Genomic DNA, 24,960 nt, shown 5'->3' with positions numbered 1-24,960 from the left:
TTTAATTATTATTAATAATTGTTATTTATTATTTCCTGGAGAATTTACACCACATTTCTTTTCCCACGTTTCCCACACATATAATTCTATTTTCCCACACATCGAATATTTGCACATTTATACATTTGTATGCTATTATATTGATTGGTGGTCATTATATAATTTTTTGATCATTATATTGATTGTTGTTTATTTATTTCTTTATTTTTAAGTTCGCAATGTAAAACATTTGAATGATTGAAATTTATTTCCGGATGTATAGAAGGTGCACTGTTATTTTCCTGCCTGCAGGTGGCAGTAGAGATACCTGTATATTAGTTATACTACAGGAAAGAAAAAGAAAACAAGAGAGCCGGAAAAAGACAACACACAACATTAGAGTGGTAACAAAGAGCTCAGAAAAACCTATAATAAACACATTTACTTTTGTGACTATGAATATTAGATATGATCATGTTCATCATGAAAAAAATGAATGGAAGATGAGCTGAAAGTTTGAGACTTTAAAGAGAGACAGCTCCTGGCAGGTAAACAATGTGTTCCCACGATGGGATTTAAGATTTATAATAAATAACATGCACTTATTATTAATGTTATTGACTTTTAAGACGCTGCATGTTAATTGAGCAGTTTTATTTTTATACTAAAGGAAATCACATATATATATATATATATATATATATATATATATATATATATATATATATATATATATATATATATATATATATATGGGGGATTGGGGTAGGATTTGGTCAGAGAAGTATGTGAGGGTGGTGCAGGACATGTATGAGGACAGTGTGACGGCAGTAAAGTGTGCAGTAGGTACGACAGACTGGTTCAGGGTGAAGGTTGGACTGCATCAAGGATCGGCCCTGAGCCCTTTCCTGTTTGCAGTGGTGATGGACAGGTTGACGGACGAGGTCAGACAGGAGTCTCCCTGGACTATGATGTTTGCAGATGATATTGTGATTTGTGGTGAGAGTAGAGAACAGGTTGAGAAGAGCCTGGAGAGGTGGAGATATGCGCTGGAGAGAAGGGGAATGAAAGTCAGTAGGAGTAAGACAGAGTACATGTGTGTGAATGAGAGGGAGGGCAGTGGAGTGATGCGGTTGCAGGGAGAAGAGGTGGAGAAGGTGGAGGAGTTCAGGTACCTGGGGTCAACAGTGCAAAGTAATGGAGAGTGTGTTAGGGAAGTAAAGAAAAGAGTGCAGGCAGGGTGGAGTGGGTGGAGAAGAGTGACAGGAGTGATTTGTGATAGAAGAGTATCTGCAAGAATGAAAGGGAAAGTTTATAGGACTGTGGTGAGACCTGCGATGTTGTATGGATTAGAGACAGTGGCATTGAGTAAAAGACAGGAGGTGGAGCTGGAGGTAGCAGAGCTGAAGATGTTGAGGTTTTCGTTGGGAGTGACGAGGATGGACAAGATTAGAAATGAGTTTATTAGAGGGACAGCCCATGTAGGATGTTTTGGTGACAAGGTGAGGGAGGCGAGATTGAGATGGTTTGGACATGTGCAGAGAAGGGACATGAATTATATTGGTAGAAAAATGCTGAAGATGGAGCCACCAGGTAGGAGGAAAAGAGGAAGGCCAAGGAGGAGGTTCATGGATGTGGTGAGGGAAGACATGCAGGTAGTTGGTGTAAAAGAGGCAGATATAGAGGACAGGGTGGTATGGAGACGGATGATCCGCTGTGGCGACCCCTAATGGGAGAAGCCGAAAGAAGAAGAAGAAGAAGGGGTAGGATTTGGCAACCTGGATAACGAAAAGGAGGAAATAAACAGCGACCTCTACTGTCTGAAATAAAATAAAATAAAAAAATCTTTAAAAAATGCTTTCCAATGTATTCCTCATAGTTATTGCGGTTCATAATTTAATTTAATAACTCATTTGGTCAACAAGCTATAAAATATTTCTGTGAGTATTTTAATGCTGTGTTTTACCCTCCCCCTCATCAGGTGGAACATTTAAGAGCATCATTTAATAAAGAATGGACATGGAGCTGAAGGTTGAGGCTCGACTCATCCAGAAGTTTAAACCGCAGCTGATAGATGCTCTATCTGGAGACCCTGACTTTCTGCTCCAGCACTGCCATGCATCCCAGTTACTGACCCAGAAAGAATACAGCCACGTCAAATCGTCTGTAGTGCCGTGGGATAAAACGCGGGACATCCTGGACTATGTGATGAACAAAGACGGAAAAGGTCTTCAGATCTTCCTAAAACTTTTAAAGAAGAAAGAGATAAAGGAGGCATTTCCTAAACTGGCGTTTCTCGACGAGGTGGAATGGGCCAAATCACTCACTATAGGTAAAAAAAAATAATAATAATAATAATAATAATGCTGGGTATTAAAACTGGATTAATAATAGCTGAATTGGAATGAATTTTCACCTTGTAGGGAACAAGAGGAACCAAAACAATCAAGAAAAGCAAGCAGCAGACGACATTCCCAGAAAGCAGATGTGCAAATTTAATAGAGGTAAATATTCCCAGATTCCTATTCAGTCAATTCGTTCATTCATTCGTCTTTAGACTTCCAGCCCCCACGTTCCTGACGTTCTGGGCATCTCAGTGACATTATTCACTTCCTCACCAGGCAACAGGATGGTGACGGAGAAGCAGCTCATGCTGGTGGCCCGCAACATCGGCGTCACCTGGAAGGAGGTGGGCCGAGTGGCGCTGGAGATCCCCAGCATCAGGCTGGAGCAGATTGTAGCGGAGAACCCACACAGCCACAGAGAGCAGGTGTTCTGCATGCTGCGTCTCTGGAGCATGCGAGAGAAGGAGAAGGCCTCGGCCTTTCGCCTGCACTCGCTTCTCACGCAGGAGGACTTCGGCGTGTCGCCCGGGAGCATCGACTTCCTGCTGGAGGAGAACTCGAGTCCACCTTCCTGAGCTCTGTAATGATTTTAAGCTTCTGTACATATCATATAGTTAAAGAATTTTAATACAAGCAAAAACTTTCAAGTATAAATATATACACACACACACACACACACAACAAATAGAACAAATATCGAATGTTTGAGGAATCATGCTACGTTAAGGATAAAAAATTACGGCCATCAAATTTAAAATGAACTCAATTTTTCCTTCAAATGGTTTTCTCACTTTGAACATTTGATGTTTTCTATGTTCTATTCTGACTAAAATATTATGTCTATGTATATATATTTTACATTCCAAAGTATCTTTACATTTTTTTTTTTTTATTATATGTTATATTTGTACTTTTGTAATGTTTCACAAAAAAATAAATTTTTTGCTCTCAATTTTATGCTCTCAGTTTTTCTCCTTTTTCCTTTTGGCTTATGTGCAAGAATTTTAGCTTCAGTATCAACAGAGTAGGAAATTGTGTCCTCGTGTGAACTGAGCAGCTCTAAGTTAGATTTTCTTTATTAGTTGATCTACAATCAGTTTGCATAAAAAAAGGAAAAGGAGGAACTGCCATCTTATGCCAAACTAACCGAGTCTTGAATTATACTGTAAATAATTATGGGGGGGTGCATAAAACAATGAATAAAATGTGTTGTTTATAGAGTAGGTACAATCAAGGATAACAAGTCAAACTAGAATATGTAAAAAAAAAAAAAAAGGAAGCAGACAATAAAAAGGAGTCAAAAACATCAAATGCATACGTAAGCAAAATAAAAAATGCATCAGATTCAAAGGTTTTTGAGTTTTTCCTCATAGATTTTTTTGATTATTATTAAATCTACTTAACTGACCGGGCTCCATGTCTGCATTTATAATTGTTTGTTTGTTTTTTTATTTATTTATTGCTGTACTTAAACTCATTGTGGAGTCTGCATTAGTTGAGCCTTTTACATTAAGAACTTTTTTTTTCTTTTTTCTCCAACCTAAAACAGTTTATCTCTTGCTTCCAAGGTGAACTTTGTCCTCTCTGCAAGTATCACGTTGTTTCACCCTGATGGGTTTTCACCCGGGTTTTTCACCCTTGTTCACCCTTGTACTGTGTGCCAAGTAATCAGATAGGAGGAGGAGCTACGGTTCCATTGCATCACCAGTCAGACTGCATGGAATATTTCTCTCCCAAAGCTATAAAAGTGACTTCCCCCCCATCATGACAGATTTGAGGTTATGTAAAGAAATGTACACTTTAATATTAGCATCATTGTAGTTATTCTCATCACTAGACTTTTTTTTATTATTATTTGTTCACTTGATGGTCTTTTTTATAGGTTTGGGTCCTTGGGTCCATTTTAGGTAAATAGTAAAAAAAAATAAAAAAATTATGAGGTTAATTATTAACGTAGTGGTGAAAAGTACTGAAAGTTAATGAGTAACTGTGTTATCCGGGTTTATAATGTAATTTAGATTTTTTTAACTGATTTATAATTTGGGCTCTATTACAGGTTGATTATGGTCTGATGTGTGATGTGCAGGTGCAAAAGTGTGGCCTGAACCACTTTGCTTTGAATGCAGGATTTATGGGCTAAATATTAAATTGTCAGTGTTGAAACTCGGTTTGATTCCTGGTGCTACATTGGTTTTGGGGTGTGAATTCTGTAGAGCTTCAACTTTAGCATGTACTTCTCTTAGAAAAGTTATGTTGTAATGTCTTGTCTTCTTTTCTGGAGAAGTCTGAATCTTACTGTGCAGCTTTCTGTTGTTTCTGTAAGTAAGTATCACCATTACTGTAAGGTTTCGTGCACATCTGATTTGTTTGTTCGTTTGTTCGTTCAGAAGTGCTTTTGGACACGTCACATGTGTTTCACATGTAGTTTTTTAGTCTTACACATGACTTTTACTCAGATTTTGCACTTTTTTCATTTATTAATCCATTATTTATATATACTATTCTATCCATAGAATCCACATGCTCATGAGTTTACTTTGGTCATACATATACAAACACACACACACACACACACACACACACACACACACACACACACATATAGATACACACGTCAAGCACAGGTAAAATACGTGGGATCACGTTATCACTGACCTTTACGCCGTCCAGTTTTTAGAAACTGGTCGCTGATTGGCTAATACGAATCTTATGCAAATGAGGCAAATTTCATTTTATTTAATCATTTAATTTGAGTTGGGGTTTTTTTTATAATGATTTCAATGTGATGAGGTGATAAATGTTATCGTGATAAATACTGTGGACTGGTTACTGGTACATTACTGGTTATGGACTGGTTACTGTACATACACATACCACCATGCTGTTCCTCCCTGTTGGGATATAAATGAACGTTCAGGGTTAAAAACGTCTCAGACTGTTCATTCTGTACTATTTTTGGTTCACTACCTTTCCCAGTTGTTGCTTCAGGGAGGTTTATGCAAGCAGAAGAAGTCCAGCCTCTCTGGACCAATGGCGTGACAATGCGTCTTCTCTGCCCGCTTCTCATTGGTCAGCTATTCTGCTTAAATTAGACTTTATGTCGGATTACATATAGGTTTAGTCGCGCCTGCAGAGCACGCTGAAGACTACAGAGATGAGTTCAACCATTACTATTGGTGAGGGGAACAACAAAACAATCCTTTTAACAAAAGGAGAAAACAATGAATTATGAAATAAAACTGTTGCATGTGTTTTAAATTGCTAATGCTTTCCAAATAAAAGTAATATTTCCGTTGATAAAACAGATAACAGAAAGGAAGGATGTTTGTATGTTACTAGAAACTGCAATGAACTGAATCCTAAGTTCCAACAAGCAAAAAAAAAAAAAAAAAAAAGATCTAGTTGTTTGTTTGTTTTTCAGTTTCCTTAAATACAGTAAACAAAAGAAATTCTAATATATATTTGCCTAATGTTTTTTCTTCTTAACAAGGGACAATCCATCAATCTGAATTTAGAAATAGACGATTCATGGTTTTTTTCCTCTTTTTTAATTTTACAAATGAAATCAACTCTTCTGCTCTTTAATGAATCTGTGTTTTTGTCAGTAAATTAATTCATGTGCAAGATTTAGTCTTCTATCTACCAGTGGATCAGTGTTGGGATTTGGAACTTTCATTTATGACCAAGAACAGGGAAATGTTTCGGGGGCTCCATCACTGATTTACAGAAAAAAGGAAGAAAGAGAGATAAAGAGAGAGAGGGAGAAATGAATTGTGGTTATCTCTGTCTTTTTAGGGGATTATTGTTTGAGTTAGTAAGTATTTTCATCATGACTATATTTGACTTCTCTGCTCTTTTTGCAGACCAGTGTTTAACTCTTTAAGCCCTAAAGAGCCACTCAGTTGAGCACTAAACTTACAGAAAAATAGTAAAAAAAATAAATAATCAAACCTTGAATCTGTGAATCAATTCTTATTTAAGATTTACTTCCCTTTTGTGTAGGGAATTAATGTTTGAGTCAGCATTTGCTGTTTTAGTTTAGATTAAGATAAATTCCAGTTTCAGTTGTGGATGTAGCATTGGAGAGTTCTGGCATTTTTGTTTCCCTCATGCTTATCTTATCAAATAACTGGATACAGTTAGAGTCAGATATTTATTGCTGAGATACATATCTATGATTTTATGTGTTACATAGCTAGTTATTTGTGTTGATGTACTAATTGTGTAATCTAGACTAACTGTTAGATGGAAACTCTCAACAAAAATGTCGCTCACATGCTTTTGTTTTGACATTGGACCTCCTGGAGTGTTTAAAGGCTCTGTCATGGAGAAGCTGGTGTTGGATCTGTGATGAGCTATATTATGAGTTGCTCAGTAGCTCCTAGTTTTATAACCATAATGACTGTAGAAGGCTCTAGAAAGAACATTACTTATAATCTTACACTCCAGTGCTCATGTTAGTTCTCACTCTCCAGTGTTCTGTATTGCTTTAAGACTATGATCACACTCTTGATGTCACCCAAATGAGGATGGGTTCCCCTTTTGAGTCTGGTTCCTCTCAAGGTTTCTTCCTCATAACATCTAAGGGAGTTCTTCCTTGCCACAGTCGCTACGGATGCTTATCAGGGATAAATACACACCATTCACCTTAACTGTTGATTTCTGTAAAGCTGCTTTGAGACAATGTCTGTTGTGAAAAGCGCTATGGAAATAAACTTGACTTGACTTGACTTGACTTGACTTGACTTTTGTGGATGTCTTTAGAGTGTACTAGGAGCAAGGCTACAAATGGCCACACTGATGAGGATGAAGTGGACCTGGACCGTTCGTTAGGCGAGCACTTCCTCTCTGAGGCTGTCAAGTTGATCCTCGAGGAGGCGGTTCATAAAGCTACAGATGTGAAGGAAAAGGTCATACGCGCAATCACGCCGAGCGTTAAGTCGCACACAAAGAGTTTGAATGTTAACAAAGCATGCCCGGACATTTACAGGTGTGTGAGTGGAAGGATCCCGACCAATTAAGGGATCTTTTGGACTTGGAGCTGAGGGAAAATGGGGAATCTCATGAAAAGCTGCTGCAGAGAGTACACAACATCGCCAAATACAGTGTAAAAACCAGTAAGTCGTCTGAATGTTCAATAGAAATGATTTGAGGCCTAAAAGAAATCTGCAGCTGTACACTTTTTTTCATTCTAGGTCACCCTCGTTTTTTCAATCAGCTCTTCGCTGGAGTGGACTACCATGCCCTGACTGGGCGCCTCCTCACTGAGACACTCAACACCAGTCAGTAAGTGTGGCCCAGTTGGCACAGGTGTGCGTCCTTGGAAAAAAGATAATGAGTATTACTACTGTCGCTACTAGATGATACAGCTGCTAAATAACCTCAATAAACATCACGTTATATAAACGATAATTCGACTAGTGCTCTAACTCTTTCAGAGCAATGCAGCACAAATGTCATCGTGAGATAGACTGTGGACCAGGGGTGGACAGTATCAAAGTAAATGAAATTTATTACTGTACTTAAGTAGCTTTTTCACGCATCATTTACAAGCAGAAGGTTTTGAGAGGAATAAATGATGGAAGAAACTCCTGACTCTGACTTCCCACAACACCTGTGGCCAATTTGAAAATAATCTTTTAGGCTCATAATCATTTAAATGGATATAAATCAGTGTTTGACTCATTAATATTATTCATCTATTAATATCATTTCAGTCTTTTCACATAAACTGAGTTGATTAGGCAAAGAGTCTTATGACAAAAATGATCATAGGGACATTATAGCCATAATAAATCATAGCAATTTGGATACTTAAGTACATTTGAAGGCAAAATCTTTTGCACTTTTACTCAAGTGAAAGTTCAAAGGGACACTTTTACTTTTACTGGAGTCATATTTTACCTACTGTATCTCTACTTTTACTCAAGTACACGTTTTTGTCTACTTCGTCCACGACTCCCTCATGCAGTCAACGATTTACCAGTACATCAAAGCAAAGTGCTTCATCCTTGTGTTGAGGCAGCAGTAAAACTGGAGTCAAAGAATAACCAATCATGTTTACTGCATGATTGAGTGAGGAATGATACACAAAGGGGGCGTTTATAGGAAACCAATGCATGATGGGTTGGTGTGATGGGTGTGACTAGTTAGGTTCCTGTTATCAAGATTGTTTGTCCCATGGTGACAATCTGACACCTTCAGTGCTGCTGTATTCTCAGTTGTGATTGTTTAGTTTTCATTTGCAACACCAGGCCTGTACTTGTTGGCATACTGAGTGGATGACTTGCTCAGAATCTGCAAAACATCCAACCAAAATGGTTTATCCTACAGGTACACCTACGAGGTGGCTCCGGTCTTTGTTCTGATGGAAGAAGTGGTCCTCCGCAGTCTGCGCTCCCGAGTAGGCTGGTCTGAGGGGGATGGTATATTCTGCCCAGGAGGCTCCATTTCTAACATGTATGCCATGAATGTGGCTCGATATTGGGCGTTTCCACAGGTGAAGATGCAAGGCATGTGGTCTGTCCCACGTCTGGCTGTGTTCACATCGCAGGAGGTAAAAAAGAAGAAGAATTTTCGTTCCAATTAAAAAACAATCACTTTGTTCTCGTATTCCTTGCAAGGGGAGGGTCAAGTGAAGGGAAACTGGACTTAAGTAGAAGTATGGCTAATACCGGTTTAAAGTTGAATTATGGAGGCAGAACCTACCTAAATGAAAGTCAGAAAGTACATTAACTACCACTACTCAACTACTCAACCGTCAAACAGAAAAAATGTAACTGATTCACAAGCCCATCATGTCTACTCCTGCAAGTCTAGCTAGTTTTCTTAACAATAGTCATTATGAAAATATTCTGCTAATTCAGTTACACATAGCTAATGTTTAGATGATATCTAATAACCCTTATAGATCCCTTGTAAATTATAAATTACAGTATATTAGCAATGACTACCAAGTTAGTAACTTTAACAAACCGATTTACAAAAGTGACTAGCTTGTTTATTTATCTAGCTAGCTTATTTAAACGGCCAAATGACAAAAGCTAACTAGCTAGCTAAACTAGGTTAACTAGTTAAACTGCAAACTTTACTGGATAATTTTACTAACCTAAAGTAAGCTGAACATAGTGAAGGCCAACATTTCACTTTATGTGTGAGGCAAGCAGGACATGAACTCCAGAATGTGTTTGTGGATCAAACTGAAAATGTGAGGTACTCTCTGAAATGTATTTGAGTAAAAGTACAATTTAAATTCCACGCTTGTCTCTTTACAGAGCCACTATTCCATGAAAAAGTCAGCTGCTTTCCTTGGCATCGGGACAGAGAACATTTACAATGTGAAAGTAGATGAAAGGTACACTTGTTAATGCAAAGTCTTTGCTTTGTCTTCTTCTGAATACGCCTTGTCACCTGGAGTCTACTTCAATCTTCTTTAACCTCTCTGTACCCACAGTGGCAGAATGATCCCAGAAGATCTCGAGGCTAAAATTGTTCATGCCAAATCACAAGTATATGCATTACTCTTTCAACAAACTTTTATTTCATCACATTTTATGAAAAACGTAATGGAAATTTTGGTGGTTGCCATCTGATTAGCCTTTTCTCGTTACTACAGGGCGCTTACCCGTTCTTCGTGAATGCCACAGCTGGCTCCACTGTTCAAGGAGCCTTCGACCCACTGGACCGCATAGCTGACGTCAGTGAGAGGAACGGAATGTGGATGCATGTCGATGTACGTCGTGTCCTCCTTATCAGCTGTCGTGTTAGATAAAATCATATGGGAACATTAAAACATAGTATATTTCCTTGATGCAAAACACCTTCGGAGTATTATGCAAACCTGAAATTCCATTAGCTCTAAGAAAATATTAGGTAATGTCTCAGCTAGCTTAAGTCAGCTAAGTCATCTTAAAGACAGATAAGTAGCCTTTTTCCATTATTTGTTCCACAGGCTGCTTGGGGAGGAAGTGTCCTGTTTTCCAAAAAGCACAAACATCTAATCGCAGGAATCGAAAGGTATATACACTTATCATTTTGGCATTATTTCAACTGAAGCGTACTCTATGTCACCATTCATGAAAGAGTACCAAGAGTACCAAACAGATAGAATTCTACTCAACTGAAAGTCATATCACATTTTAACATATGCAACTAGTAATGAATATATATATATATATTACTTATACACTCATTTATCATATTATTGTAAATAGGCCACTTATACACTTGACACTGACAACTGGTTTGCTAATACTTTTCGACTGAACTCCAGTACAGAATATGAATTGGAATCCTAACTTAACCAACTGGTTAATTTAACAAGCTAAATTACAGAAGTAAACTATACGCTAATTTAGCTCGCTAGCTCGTTTACATGGTTCAGTGACAAAACTTATCTAGCTAGCTAACTTAGCTAGCTTAATTCTAAAATGTTACAAGATAGATAGATAGATAGATAGATAGATAGATAGATAGATAGATAGATAGATAGATAGATAGATAGATAGATAGATAGATAGATAGTCAAAGCCATGTCAGTTTTGTTAACTGACATGACTTTTCACATAAAACAAGTTCAAGTTCAGAATAAGGAGTAAATCTAAGACGAAAGCATTTTAACCTCTTTTTGTTCACATTAATGTTGCTCAGTTCAGAGTGCAATAAGTTCCTTGCGCAATGCCAGTAAACTTTCAATAAACCTTTGTTAATCGTGACATCTACAAAAAGTATGGGGTAACTTCCTCTTTCTTCATTCTGTTGCATTTCCTCTTTCTGTTATTTTCAGGGCAAACTCTGTAACCTGGAATCCACATAAAATGCTGATGACTGGCCTTCAGTGCTCCGTCATTCTGCTGAGAGACACGACGGTATGATCCTGTGGGATGGTTTGTCAAAAAATACTCAGTGTTTAGTATCATGTCATGGAGAGAGATATTTGTAAAAACCCCATCCCACATTTAGTCTCCATTTCATGTTATAATAACCTCCACTCTTCTGGGAAGATCTTCCACTAGATTTTAGTGTTCATGTGTAGATCTGTGCCACAAGGGTGTTAGTAAAGTCAAGTACTGATAAAGGATGAGGAGGCCTGGGGTACAGTCAACATTTTAGTTCATCCAAAAGGTGTTTAATAGGGTTGAGGTCAGAGCTTTATTGCAGGCCAATCCATGCAAATCATATCTTCATGGAGCTGGCTTTGTGAGACAATTTCATACCACATCCAAAGACAACTGTGCGGCTCCAAGTTTGTTGTAACACTTTGGGAAAGCACTACATATAGCTGGGAAAGTGTATACTGTCTATATTGTGAATTCTGTTTCTTTGTTTGGAAAAAACATTTATTTTCGAAACCAGAATCTTCTGATGCACTGCCACTGCGCCAACGCCACCTACTTGTTCCAGCAAGACAAGTTCTATGACACACGTTTGGACACCGGGGACAAGTCCATCCAATGTGGACGCAAAGTGGATTGTCTGAAACTGTGGCTGATGTGGAAGGCAACAGGCTCGCAGGGCCTCGCTGACCGGATCGACAAGGCTTTCGCCAATACAAAGTAAAAAAAAATCAATGCAAATTCATTTCTCATTTTAACAGTATTAGTTGATAAATTTTGTCTGGTCTGCTAAACATTTCATATATTTTGATACGAGTCGGTGTGGTTATAGATTACTAGCTTCTCGTTTGCTTTAGGTATCTTGTTGAGGAGATGAAGAAAAGAGCAGGTTTTCAGCTGGTCTCTGAGGTACAACTACACATTTAAAGGTGCAATTATGTAAGATGAGTAGAAATTCGGTCACAGAAAAGTAATTATTAATGGAGTTTATTAGGATTTAAAAGATTATTTATGCTTATTGAGTTCTCCGCCATATCAACCCATGTACACTATCCCCTAAAACATACAGAAGTTAAACTAGAGTTAGTATTAGCATAGGACTGTCATGATATCTCGTTTAAGCCGAGTTACAACTCTATAAATAAGTAACTGTTTATAATGATTTTGAGGGAGGTTATATTAGATGATTGAAAAGAGGCCAATCCAATTAGAAACAAACATTCTGGATTTAAAGGCAGTTAAAAAAAAAAAAACGTTTCACCAACTTAATACATATGAAGAAAAACAACCTATCAAGTTTAAACTATTAATTTTGACCAGTTTTTCATGAAAATATATTAGTAAGAAATACAAATTGTTGATCATTGAACCTTTAAAACTCTACTTCCACTAATTAGAAACAATATGTGAGGTAAAAAAAAAAAAAGGTAATTAGTCCCGATGTAAACCCACACAAACACTCACAGGGTACACACACACACACACACACACACACACACACACACACATACACACACACACACACACACACACGTGTTATATACAAGTGTTAGCGTTCAGTCAACTCCAAAAATGCTGGGACACTCGGTAAAATGGAAACTGGGTAAATCCATTTTCTATTCACAATAAAACAAAAATTTGGCTGCAACAAGGTCTCTTCTGTCTCCTATACATCTGGAAACTGAGGAGACTAGTTGCTAGGAAGTTTACATCCTAAAGTGTCCTATCTTTTTGGAATTGGTGATGTAAAAACGATTCAACTTTACACAGTAAAATTATTCAACCTGCAACCACGCTGTTCAATATGACTTTCTCCACAGCCGCAGTTTGTGAACGTGTGCTTCTGGTTTGTGCCACCCAGCCTGAGAGGAAAAGAGAATGACACCGTTTACCAGGAAAAATTAGCCAAGGTTAGCCTATAGAGAATATCTGAATATACACTATATGGACAAAAGTTTGTAGACACCTTACCATAAGATTCCTATATATTTTTTGAACATCACATTCCACTTTTAATCCCCATTTGCTCTTATAATAACCTCCACTCTTCTGGGAAAATATTCTACTAGATTTTGGAGCGTGTTTGTGGAAATTTGTGCTTATTTAGCCCCGTAATGTTAATAATGATGGTGAGGGAGGTCTGGGGTCATCCCAAAGGTGTTCATTAGGGTTGAGGTCAGAGCTCTATTGCAGGTCACTAAAGATCTTCTAATCCAACCCATGTAAAGCAGATCTTCATTGAGCAGTGCTGAAACAAGGTTTGTGTCTCCTGGTCAAAGTTAAAAGAAAAGGATGTGTTTACAGTTTAGGGAAGAACCACATATGGTTGGAAAAGTCAGGTGTCCCAATACTTTTGCCATATATTATATTTTTTTAACTGAATATGCGCTGTTTTGTTGTTCAAAGGATATAATGTTGTACCTTGTCCACCAGGTGGCACCACTCATCAAGGAACGCATGATGAAACGTGGCTCTATGATGGTGGGTTATCAGCCACTGGATGGTCGGGTAAATTTTTTCCGCATGGTCATCCTTTCTCCCCAGCTGCGACACAGCGACTTGGACTTCTTCCTCGACGAGATTGAGAGGCTGGGGAAAGATCTGTAAATGAGCTCCGGGTGCCGTTGATCATTCGTTCTTTAGTCATTGTCCATCATTGTTCTTTCCAGAGGCACCCTTTAAGGTGGCCCTCGATCACCTTTAGATTTTCTTAGACAAGCAGTGGGTTTCATAAATCAGTTTGTAATTTAGCCGGAACAGGAGCGGCGCTTGGCTGATAAGATTCAGGACCACTGACTTAGAACGAAGTTTTTAAGAAACATTGCTGGTGCTTCTTTTATTCATCACTTCCTGTTCGACCTTCTTTCATTCTTCTACTCTGGCTGTGGACTTTGTCTTCCAGGATCTCACCACTGACTTTTAAAACAGACCTCCCCTTGTGTTTGTTCTATCTTTTTCTCACTCTCTCGCTCTCTGTCTCACTGTCTTTCCTTCCCCAGTTCCTCAAAATCCTTCTTTAAATGTCTTAGAAAAATTGCTGGAGCTTCTTTAATTCACTTCCTGTTCAGCCTTTTTCTATTCTTCTTCTATGGACTTTGTCTTCCACTTTCTTCCAACTTTTCCAATTAAACAAAACATTTAATGTAGGTCAATTTCATACTTTTTTTTATAATAATGGGAAAAAGGCACCGTTTCTTATAGTCAATAACCTCCTGACAATGATCCTGAAGTTTTCTGAGACAGATCAGGTCTGAGCAGTTTATTAGGTATCCGTGCACTTTATAGAGATAAAATCATATAGACAGAGAGAAGTTGTTCACAGCAACTGGGCTACGAGGAGGAATTGTTCACCTCTATGGTATTTGTCCCTGAAAAATGTAGATAAAACTGGCCGTAATAAACTGACAACTAAATGTATATTAATGCAAAGAGACTTCAATAGAAAAATCGGGGTTTGGAATAAATTGGCGACAGAACGTAATGAATTAGTTATAGCTGTTTTTTTGTTTGTTTTGGGGGTAAACATTAACTTTTGATACTTAAGTGCATTTGCATACTTCTACATTTTCTTCTTTTTTTTTTTTTTTTTTTTTTTAAGAAAAAAAAGCATCTTGAATGTTTAACCGCCGTTTCAAGTGTATTAAATATGGCTAATTAATGTCAATTGGTTGTATAAGACTTGTTTAATCTGATATATATCCTGTTATAACTATATATCCCCTGACATATTACTGTATTAAATATTTCTAAAAATTATGCCTGAGACAGAGTCAATGAAAGAGTTCATATTTGGTGTAACAGACCCTTGCTTTAAAAACAGATATATATCAAAATATAAAACCATGAAATTCATCCAGTTTGTGTTGTTTTAGAAGGTCATTGGCTGCCGTGGCTTTTCTGGAGACTGTGACTTTGCACTTACTTGTTTGCTGCTGCAAAACCCAGCCGTCCTCATTGTCCTTAAATAGGAAGGAACATTGTGAACATTTTCAGGATTTTTACAGGAACATTTTGAATGTGCCAAAAACGAGAGTAATGTAGTGCATAATAGACCGGTTTGTTTTTGACAATTCAGCCAATCATCCAATCATGTGGAAGAAGTGCATCATCATATTATGCTGAAACAGGTCCAGCGTTATCATGGGACGAAAACTCTGATCATGACCTGATGTCTGTTTTAGAGTATTTCAGAAATTGCTGAACTCCTTTTCTCACACATCAGCTCGTGTTGTTTGTCTATAACTGGTGACACAAAGTCTGCAGTAGCTTAAATAAGATTCATGTGTACAGGAAACATTCTTACCCCATACAGTGAGAACTGTTTCTGCAAATCCACACAGAATTCTCTGACATTGGTTAGGTGGAACCTCAGGATAAACACAAGATATTCAGAATTAAAATTTTCACTGTTACAACAACACACAACAGGTCAATCCTGGATTGGCTACAATAACAGAAGGGATGCTGGGTTCAGGAATCAATCTTTCTTTCCTTCGTTTTTTTTTTTTTTTTTTTGTCAATTTTTTACCCCTCTTTCTATTCCCAGTAATCATGCTTTACAACTGTGGTGAGTAGAAAACCATCTCAGAACAATCCTTGATGTGGATGGGCTACAATAACAGACAGGAACATTGGGTTCATGACTATCTCTCTCTCTTTCTCTTTCTCTCTCTCATTCCCCACTATCTATCTATCTATCTATCTATCTATCTATCTATCTATCTATCTATCTATCTATCTATCTATCTATATATCTATCTATCTATCTATCTATCTTTCTATCTATCTATAAACTGGGTTTGGGAATCATTCTACCAATCTATTTTTCTATCTATTTATCTATCCACTTTTTTTTTTACACATACACTCTTAATCTCTTTTACACTCTTTCAATTACCAGTAATATTCATTATTTACAACTTTTCTTACTTTCGTTTATCTTTCTCTTCTTTCTTTTTTTTTTACTCTCTTTCTTTTCCCAGTACTTTGAGCAGAAAACCATACAATAACAGAAGGAAACACTGTGTTCAGAAATCTCTCTCTCTCTCTCTCTCTCTCTCTCTCTCTCTCTCTCTCTCTCTCTCTCTCTCTCTCTTTTTTTTTTTTTTTTTTCTCTGGGTTCACCCAAAAACAGCTGTTTTCCATTGTTACAATTAGATTTGTAATTATTATAATTATTATAAATATTAATTCAGGACACGAAACCATACAACTGTATTTTCACTTTATTTTTGGACATTCCTGATTTTCGAGCGCCCTCTATTGCACCGGAAGACACTCAACTGGGCTCTTGGTCACGTGCTCGGCTCTCCCCCGAGAGCACTTCCGGTGGTGTTTCCTGTGTTTGTAAACTGGGGGAAAAAAATAATAGGAACTCCGACGAGAAATATTGCTCGCCAAGAAACGAAAGGTAAATCAAAATAAAAAGAAATGAACGTGTTCTCGACAGCGGATTGCTATAAATGCTCGGTAAAGGGAGGGGTTTGTTTGATAAGACGCTCTGCAAACACGTTAAAGTGAGGAAGGCGAAATAATCACACGCCCTGGTCTGGTCTGGTGTTGTGTTGTGTTGTTATGGACGGAGGGTTTTGGTGGTTGATCCGGCGGCCGGATCCCAAAAACATCTCCACTGGATTTATAGGGCACTACGCAAAGCCGTTGGTTGTTATACAGTAAATAGATCGGTTGGGGTTGAGATTTTCAGCTCATTGTTGGGTCTGGTTCAGTTGGGCTTCAGTGGACTTGTATTTTAACTGCAGATCCCCTGCATCTTATACAATCCCATTTTTATTATTATTATTTTTTTTTTTTGAGGGAAAAAAAAATCTATGCTCATCATTCTGTCTATTCTGCACTATTACGTCACTATGACTTTCCCCTCCTCCATTGCCGTCATTACACCGTTTTTGTGTATGCATGGAAGGCTTTCTGCAGTTGTGACGTCATACGTTTGCATACACCATACACCAGAATCTGCAAAATCTCAATAAAATGATTTTATTTTAGCTATTTCACATAACAGATCTTTACAAATCGTCCACAAGTCACAATAATTTACACTGTGTCTTGGTTTTTAATGCTGTGTGTGATGTTTTCTGGACGATAAGCGACTGTATTTGTGTATTGATGGCCGTGCGTTAGTTTCTTGTTCGTACCAAACTGTTAAGGTGGTTGTATAGTGGTTAAGACATTAGACTATGGATCGTAAGGGGATGAGTTCAAATTCCAGCACCACCAAGCTAATGCTACTGGGCCCATGAGCAAGGCCCTTAACACAAATGGCAGAAATGTAAATGTAAAATGTGTGTTCTTCTTTTTCTTGAAGGACTGCTCATGGACCCATCTTGATCATTAAATTGATCATTTAGGTTTTAAGAATAAATAATGTTAACTTAAAAAACTAAACAAATATCGATCAACATGTTGCAGATTCTGCAAGGTGAATGTAAACTGAATAATCTCAGCTGTACCTGTATGGAGCTTTTCAGAGTGATTGATGACTCGGGATTAGAGGTCAATGGATTTTACCGATACGCAATAGCTAGGTTGGATTGTACTTGCTGCTAGCCGATTAATGTTCAGATAGTTTACAAAATGGACCTGTATTGAAAAACAACCATATCACTAAAATAGTCCTGAACCTTATTATATATATATATAAAAAAAAAAAAAGTGCTCAATCATGTAAATGTGCTAAATGAAATAAATATTAATATATTTGTTATATCAATAAATATTGAGGAAAATAAAAGACATGCATTCAAACTAAAACAAGTAGTAATACTCCAAATAAATAAAAGCAGTTACATCCAACATGAATTAGGACACTTAAAATAAACAAAACGTAGTGTCAGTGATTTGCCTCTAGAGGCCGCCCTCGTCCTGTTTAACTCAACCCGGAAAAACTATCGGTATGGATTTTTGCAGATAGTTCCAGCAATCAACTACTAGCAATGATTCATCCGCAAAACCAATCACTCGGTCGACTTCTCGCCTGGGGATTTCTTTTCTTATCACATGATCTTTGATTAGTTCTTTATTGTCATCTTGCCTCTGAAATCTTTAATTCACTGTCAAGATTGGGTCAAATCTGAAACCCTGCTGTGTTCTTCATTCTAGTCTGCAAACTATTGGATTTGTGTTTAACCAACTTTTCTACACTCTTAAGAAATTAAGGTACCAAGCTGTACCCTTTGTACCCTTGTTGCTAGGGTAATACCAATCCTGGTAGATCTTTTGTACCTTTAGTGCACCTTTAATCGTGGAACGTAGATGTCATAATCCCGATTTCAAGTATGTTTGGTGCTACCCAAGTGACAAGTCTGGTACTTTTTTATTTCTGAGCATATACAGAGGCAGGTTCTGCAGTTCTATTTGTGGTGCGCTGGAACCCAGTACCATCCGCTGATCTTCAAGGAGTTAGCGAACCTTTTCGTAGATATTTCCTTGGCTCACGCCCCTGCTGACTGTGTGTTACCTATCTATTCTGTGTGCCCAGTACGACGCTTTCGCTCTCTCTCACCCCTCCAACACACGCACACACACCACTGCGATGTCACAGCTTACCAACAACCCAGTCCGAGATCACATGAAATGGGTCAGTGCTTTTCTTCCCATGTTACTTTTGCATTTTGTACTGTTTCATGTCACATGCCAGCGCTTGTCAATCCTGCAGTGTCATAACATGCTTTTTTCCCCCCCAAGCATTTAGTCTTGGTCTGTCTTCATCTGCAAACATTGCTTTGTAGGAAGGAGAACAAGCATGAAGTGTGATATAGACTGTCCTTTATGTGTGTATTTGTGTGTGTGTTTGTGGCAGGCTGGATTGCTGGGCTGTGAGGCAGTGCTCTCCAGCATGGCTCTGATGCAGGCAAGTTCTCCACACAGCCATAAGAAGATGGCATCGGCACTGAACCACAACCACAGTCACAACCAGGAAGCCCATAATCACCACAGTCACATGGTGCTGCCATCCGGGGTCAGCTGTTCACCCATGGTAAGACTCGACAGCAAATCAGAAAACACAAAAAAAACCAGCAAATCAGAAAAAAACAACAACAAAAACAGCAAATCAGAAAAAAAAATAAATAATGCAAATCAGAAAATAAAAAACAAAAATAAACTCAACAGCAAATCTGAAAATACAAAACAAAAATGCAAATCAGAAAAAAGCAAATCTGAAAATGATCTAAAAAACGCCCAACTGAAAACCAAAAAAACACCAAATTAGAAAATACAAAAAAAAAACCAGCAAATCAGAAAATACAAAACAAAAATAAACTCAAAAGCAAATCAGAAAATAATAAACAAAAAAACACACATCTGCTAATTAGAAAATACAAAACAAAAATAACAGCAAATTAGAAAATCCAAAAAAAAACAAACAAAAAAAAAAACACAACTGCAAATCAAAAAATGTGACTACACTGCAGGGCTTGAATGTGCTCCTCTTGTCGCTCGTAGCTCATTAATAAGGACAGAGAGTTCCACTCGTCTCGGCTGCTGGAGGAGAAGGACATGCAGTCGAGCCAGAACGTGCAGTCAAAGAAGAAACACAGGAAGTCAGGCACACCGAGCAAAGTGAGAGAAAAAGTGCAGGCAAGTACACGATCTGTACCACAATCATTTGGATGATGAATATTATGTTTTCTAACCAAATACACTATGGACAAACTTTTGTGGACACCTGGTTCGTATTTACTTTTTGAACATCCCATTTCATATTTAGTCCCCATTCGCTGTTAGAATAACCTCCACTCTTCTGGGAAGATGTTCAGTGGAGATTTATGTGAGATTCAATCAGGAACAAGGGTGTTAGTAAAGTCAGGTAATGATGTAGATGAGGTGAGGAGGCCTTGAGGAGCGTTCACATTCATCACGTTCAACAGGGTTTAGCAGCTCTATAGCAGGAGATCCTTCGTTACAACTCATGTAAAGCATATCTTCATGGAGCTGGCTTTGGGAATTTTGTTTCTCTGCTGTATATGTAGATGTAGAAATTAATACACTTATCTGTGCTTGTGTGTGTGTGTGTGTGTGTGTGTGTGTGTGTGTGTGTGTGTGTGTGCATGGAAGCACAGGTGGAGATGCCCGAGTCACCAAGTGATGACGGTTCTCTGAACTCCCAGGTGCAGAAGAACTTCATCTGCGAGCACTGTTACGGAGCGTTCCGCAGCAGTTACCACCTCAAGCGGCACATCCTCACTCATACGGGTGAGCTTCGTGTCACTTCCTGTTTAAACGCTGCACTTCCTGTAAAAGCCGTTTAACTTGATTAAGTTCTCGATGGTCAGAATGGGTCTGGTTGGTCAGAAGGTGTGGATATGTTGAGGAGAGATTTCCTTTAGTATTTATTAAGAGTCTCCAGTGTCAGGGCTCTTTATCTCCTGACTAGCAACATTCCGTGAATTTTTAAGAATGGAAAATTTCCATTAGAATATCTGGGAATTAACTGGGAATTTACAGAATTGCAGGTTAGCCTCTAACTGGGAAATTAAATGTAGTTTTGCAGGATATTTTTGGTTAAAAAAACAGGGTTACTGAGGCCACGCCCCCTACATGCACTGTGCATTCGTCCTGCACAAAAAATAATGTCAATGTCCATTTGGTGAGTTTGGTGTAAATTACATACATATATGTTTAAAACCTCCTTGTGCTGTGTGTAAGCTCCTATGCAATAAAATTATACTAACAAATAAACCAATCAAAAATGTTTGTTTTTTAATCTGTATTAGTTTGCATAAATGTCATCTTATGACCAAACAAAATGTTTGTTTTTTATTTGAGTACATTATATATATATATATATATATATATATATATATATATTTATTCCCATTAATTCTATGTAAATTTCCCATTTTCCCAAATCCAGATTCTGTGTATTAAATTTTTTTTGCACGTGCTCGTTGTCTATGCCACAAGACGCCTGTTTTTTTTTTCTTTTTTTTTACTTGTTTAATCCCGACTCAGATTTTCATTCAGGATTTTTTTCTTCAGGCTTCACACACATACTACAAGAAGGCTCTGGGATGTTTTGCCATACGTTCACATGTATATTTGATTTCTCTTAATTCGAAATGGTTATATCCATCAGATATAAAGCTTGTGTGTGTGTGTGTGTGTGTGTGTGTGTGTGTGTGTGTGTGTGTGTGTGTGTGTGTGTGTGTGTGTGTGTGTAGGTGAGAAGCCGTTTGGGTGCGACATGTGCGACATGCGGTTTATTCAGCGCTATCACTTGGAGAGACACAAACGCGTGCACAGTGGAGAGAAGCCTTATCAGTGTGACCGCTGTCAGCAGGTGAGACACACACACACACACACACACACACACGCACATATGCAAGAAATGCAGACGATTGTATTGGGACACCAGGCTTTTCCAGCTATATGTGGTTCTTCCCTAAACTGTAGGCTAAGGCTTCCAGTCCGCTGTCGTTACGAGAGCAGCCTCTAGAGGCGAATAACTGGCACTGTGTGGTGTTTGTTTTTACATGTGAGACTGCATGCTGCATGGAGAGCGCTGTTATATTTATTATTTATCAATTATACAATTTATATTTATGAATTACTATATTCATATTTATTTTATATTTAGCACGTTTTCTTGATTCAGTACTGTTTTTAATGTTTGTGATAAATTTTAGTACTATTACGTGTTTGTTTTTTTATCCAGTTTCCATGTAATCGGTTGATTAATTGGTTATCGGCAAGTAAGATCCAACCCAGCTATCGGTATCGGTAAAATCCAGTCGAGCTCTATATTAAAGCCAGCTGTGAGGTATTGTGTTCGTTTATGATCATACAGAATTCCTGACCATCTAGTTTTCTTTTTAACCCCCACAGAACTTCTCCAGGACAGACCGGCTCTTGCGGCACCGCCGCATGTGTGTCGTCGGCATCCCCAAGGAGGAGAACACATCGTGCTGCGAGGGACGTTCGTATTCGCAGGAACCTGCGCAGCAGTCGTGGAGCCCCCTACAGGCCAACAACAGCAGCAGCCGACTCACAGCGTGACGGCTTCGAGGCGCCTCCGGTCAGCTCTGTGAGAGCAGGGTGGACACACCGCAGCCACTCGGGGACACGTTACTGCATCAGACCGATCCCAGAAACTCTGATCAAAAGACTCGGTCTGCTGCTGAACTTCAGCTGGGTCATCCTCAGCTATTTTTTAAGCTGATTTGACTGAAGGGATGTTTTTGTAGTATTTTCTATAGATGATATCGACCCCCTGGGAGGGTCGGCGTAGTTTTTTTTTTATACTGCACAGGCAATAATGAGTCATGTAGAGGACCAAGGAGTGGGTTAATCCTTTGTTTTCTTAGTTACAGTGGATGACGATTAGTTTACACACACACCCACACGAGTGTTAAGCTTGTTAGAAAAAAAAAATCGTAAGCAACTGTTCAGCCGCTGTCACACGTTGCCTTTTGATTTCTCTACCATTCTTCAGTCGTGTCAGGATAACCCAGGATCTGGTGTCCTCAACTGCATGACCCTGTGTTCATATTAGCAAGAGATTTATCGTTTGTGTTGTTTGTAGTTTGTCTCTAATCCGGGCGTCACTCGAGGGTCGCGAGAGAAACTAGGTTAATTTAATTAACAACGATGGACACTGCGTGCAAATATTCTTGGAGAGGTAATTCAGACAAGCCACGTTGAAATGGACATTGTACGTTACTTTAGTCTTTTCTTGGACAAAATTTCTGATCTGTCTTCCTCCTGTAAACAAACTGGGGTTTCAGATCACACTGTGCCACTCTTGATCATTATCGAGCACTAAGACTAATCAGTTTCCCTATTCCAGTTAGTGTTTTACATACCAGCCTTCTGGATTTTCCACGTTAATTATGAACGGAAGGTCGGAGTTTTCAATTTCGAGACACGGATCGTAAGAACAATCACGACAGCGGCTACAAGTCTGTAAGAGAAACGGCTGGTCAGCATGTTTAACGTCGCAGTGCATGAAATCACGATCCGTTTTACAGTTCGACTTGAAACCCCGATGGATTGCGATGTCTGTTTTCTTAGAATAAAGTGGATCCACAGTTAAAGGGGGCATCAAACAGTAAACTAAAGATTGCGAGCGAGGAAGGAGAAGAAGGGCCAGGCCACTGATGGAGAAATCGCTTGAGTTAATCGTTTAAATTTGGTGCTTATAATTCATTCAAATCGTGGCTCTGGAAAAGGTTGTGGTGCACAGAGCCTAGAACGCCTTTAGTGCTCTCTTGGCTATAAAAATGAAATATTATTTCCTAATAAATCTGTTTTATTTCAGGACAATTTCAGAATATTAGGCTTTTAATGCTATAGGATGTAGGAGTTTTACATTTTAGCCATGCAGGTTCATTACGTCTCATTGAAAATTGTTCTCTCTCGTTAATTCTAAAGATTTTGTATTATTATTTGAAGAAGAAACATTGCAAGTCTCATGGGTCTAGGATTTATCCAGACTGACATAGAAATATCGGTCCACCATGGCTCAGGTCCTCATTGAAATGCATTTCATTTATGTGCATAAAACTGTTTCTCTTGAGTCCAGTTTAGAAAAGTGTGAAAAGTTTGTGTGTGTGTGTGTGTGTGTGTGTGTGTGTGTCCCCCACACACACTGCCGTTTATCGAGTATAATTTCCTGCACTAAAACACTGGATCTGAACCAGTAGTTCTATATAAACCCAGGTACGACAAACTTTAAACACTGAACACAGATTACATGTAGATTTCATATGTTAAATGCTATCTTTTTTTTTTCTTTTTATGTAGATCTTTAGACTGCTACAGGTGTTTAAACTAGTAGCTGTGACTTTCTAATAAGTAGATTGTCCCTCCAGAACAGTTCCTCCAACATCTTGTGTTGTGTTTTGTTAAAGAAAGGAAAAACTGTAATATTTTTTTCTTCCGAGTTTCGTTTTTTTAGGCACAAAACATGCACAAAAATCTTTCGTACCCAGCTAGGCACTGCGTAGTGAGTGGAAATTTAGGTTCTCCCCAAACAATAAATGAATTTCTTTTTTCAGATATGTATGATTTGTTTTTATGATATCATTTTTAACCTTTTATGTTAAATTTTTTCTTGGTTGATGTAGTTATTCTATTTGCCAGCAGGTGGCACCACACCCCTTATTCAAAGTGCTATCAAAAGTGCTACTACAACTACAAATGTTTGACTTTTTAACCTCTAAAAAGGGTTCCATGGTCCTGGGATGATTTGCTGCCCATTAGGACGCATCCCATGACCTGGTGCATTGGTTTCCAGGTCTCCAAAAGGGTCGTGAGTTCATTTCAAGGTAGCTTGAGACGGCGGAGGGCGATTCGCTACTGAGTGAAGTCACATCTATGTGTCTGCTGATGCTGACGTTAATAAGGGGACGATTCTTGATACTAATCACTGAAGCAATTAAGTCTTTGGCTCAGTTGGCTCAATATAATGTCCTGTTGGAACATCAACGTTGACGTTCGGTACAGATGGTAGTTAATGAGGTGTATAGTACGGACATGAAGGCTGAAAAGCTGGATAAATGAATGTACTGTAATGAGTGGCCTGGCTTTGGGATCGCAGAGAGCTTTATGGATCCTTTCTCTCTCACTCTGATTTACAGTGTGTGTGGAAGGGGAGCAATTACTGCAGTGTCTTTTTTATGACGAGTACAGGGATGGGACAGAAAGAACAGGGGGCTGGGAAGGTTCCTACAGTACACACAACCCAAACAATCATCTAATGCAGGAGTGACTGATGCATACCTCAGCACTGTAGGGTTTAATGTAACCTTATCCGAACCCCGTTAGGTTCTAATGTGTCCATC

The 24,960-nt window shown here is 38.4% G+C and overlaps 3 protein-coding genes across 5 annotated transcripts; all 3 read left to right on the top strand.

The window, feature by feature from the left end:
- Positions 1-322: 322 nt before the first annotated feature.
- LOC310715266 (uncharacterized protein) lies at positions 323-3,233 on the top strand. Its single transcript, XM_083521603.1, has 4 exons — positions 323-527; positions 1,961-2,311; positions 2,403-2,483; positions 2,601-3,233. Exons 2-4 carry the CDS (start codon positions 1,993-1,995, stop codon positions 2,897-2,899), a joined length of 699 nt encoding a protein of 232 aa, XP_083377729.1. The 5' UTR covers positions 323-527; positions 1,961-1,992; the 3' UTR covers positions 2,900-3,233.
- Positions 3,234-5,419: 2,186 nt separating this feature from the next.
- On the top strand, positions 5,420-14,911 carry csad (cysteine sulfinic acid decarboxylase). Its single transcript, XM_083569603.1, has 14 exons — positions 5,420-5,500; positions 7,089-7,234; positions 7,315-7,441; positions 7,520-7,610; positions 8,658-8,880; positions 9,599-9,678; positions 9,778-9,832; positions 9,940-10,056; positions 10,276-10,340; positions 11,110-11,191; positions 11,679-11,878; positions 12,016-12,067; positions 12,979-13,068; positions 13,592-14,911. The coding sequence occupies exons 1-14, from the start codon at positions 5,479-5,481 to the stop codon at positions 13,763-13,765; spliced, it is 1,524 nt and encodes a 507-aa protein (XP_083425729.1). The 5' UTR covers positions 5,420-5,478; the 3' UTR covers positions 13,766-14,911.
- A 1,508-nt stretch (positions 14,912-16,419) lies between these two features.
- znf740b (zinc finger protein 740b) lies at positions 16,420-24,175 on the top strand. Of its 3 annotated transcripts, none has more exons than XM_083521675.1 (7): positions 16,420-16,568; positions 18,503-18,755; positions 18,978-19,154; positions 19,622-19,756; positions 20,239-20,371; positions 21,340-21,458; positions 22,004-24,175. In XM_083521675.1, exons 2-7 carry the CDS (start codon positions 18,711-18,713, stop codon positions 22,172-22,174), a joined length of 780 nt encoding a protein of 259 aa, XP_083377801.1. In that variant the 5' UTR covers positions 16,420-16,568; positions 18,503-18,710; the 3' UTR covers positions 22,175-24,175. The 3 variants fall into 3 exon arrangements, with proteins under 3 accessions (XP_083377801.1, XP_083377802.1, XP_083377800.1); XM_083521674.1 differs by having other exon boundaries at positions 16,430-16,568; positions 18,657-18,755; XM_083521676.1 differs by lacking the exon at positions 18,503-18,755.
- The last annotated feature ends 785 nt before the right edge of the window (positions 24,176-24,960 follow it).

This window comes from Silurus aristotelis (genome assembly GCF_946808225.1).
Source record: "Silurus aristotelis genome assembly, chromosome: 19".
NCBI lineage: Eukaryota > Metazoa > Chordata > Actinopteri > Siluriformes > Siluridae > Silurus > Silurus aristotelis.
This window is presented reverse-complemented; position numbering and strand designations above follow the sequence as displayed.

Excerpts from the sequence above, each read along its gene's own strand:
- LOC310715266 (XM_083521603.1), top strand. The coding sequence starts at position 1,993 with ATGGACATGGAGCTGAAGGTTGAGGCTCGACTCATCCAGAAGTTTAAA. Across the intron at positions 2,312-2,402 it reads GGCCAAATCACTCACTATAG|GGAACAAGAGGAACCAAAAC; the intron begins GTAAAAAAAAAT and ends TTCACCTTGTAG. Across the intron at positions 2,484-2,600 it reads GATGTGCAAATTTAATAGAG|GCAACAGGATGGTGACGGAG; the intron begins GTAAATATTCCC and ends CTTCCTCACCAG.
- csad (XM_083569603.1), top strand. The coding sequence starts at position 5,479 with ATGAGTTCAACCATTACTATTG. Across the intron at positions 9,679-9,777 it reads AATGTGAAAGTAGATGAAAG|TGGCAGAATGATCCCAGAAG; the intron begins GTACACTTGTTA and ends CTGTACCCACAG. Across the intron at positions 13,069-13,591 it reads ACCAGGAAAAATTAGCCAAG|GTGGCACCACTCATCAAGGA; the intron begins GTTAGCCTATAG and ends CTTGTCCACCAG.
- znf740b (XM_083521675.1), top strand. The coding sequence starts at position 18,711 with ATGTCACAGCTTACCAACAACCCAGTCCGAGATCACATGAAATGG. Across the intron at positions 19,155-19,621 it reads GGGTCAGCTGTTCACCCATG|CTCATTAATAAGGACAGAGA; the intron begins GTAAGACTCGAC and ends TGTCGCTCGTAG. Across the intron at positions 21,459-22,003 it reads AGTGTGACCGCTGTCAGCAG|AACTTCTCCAGGACAGACCG; the intron begins GTGAGACACACA and ends TAACCCCCACAG.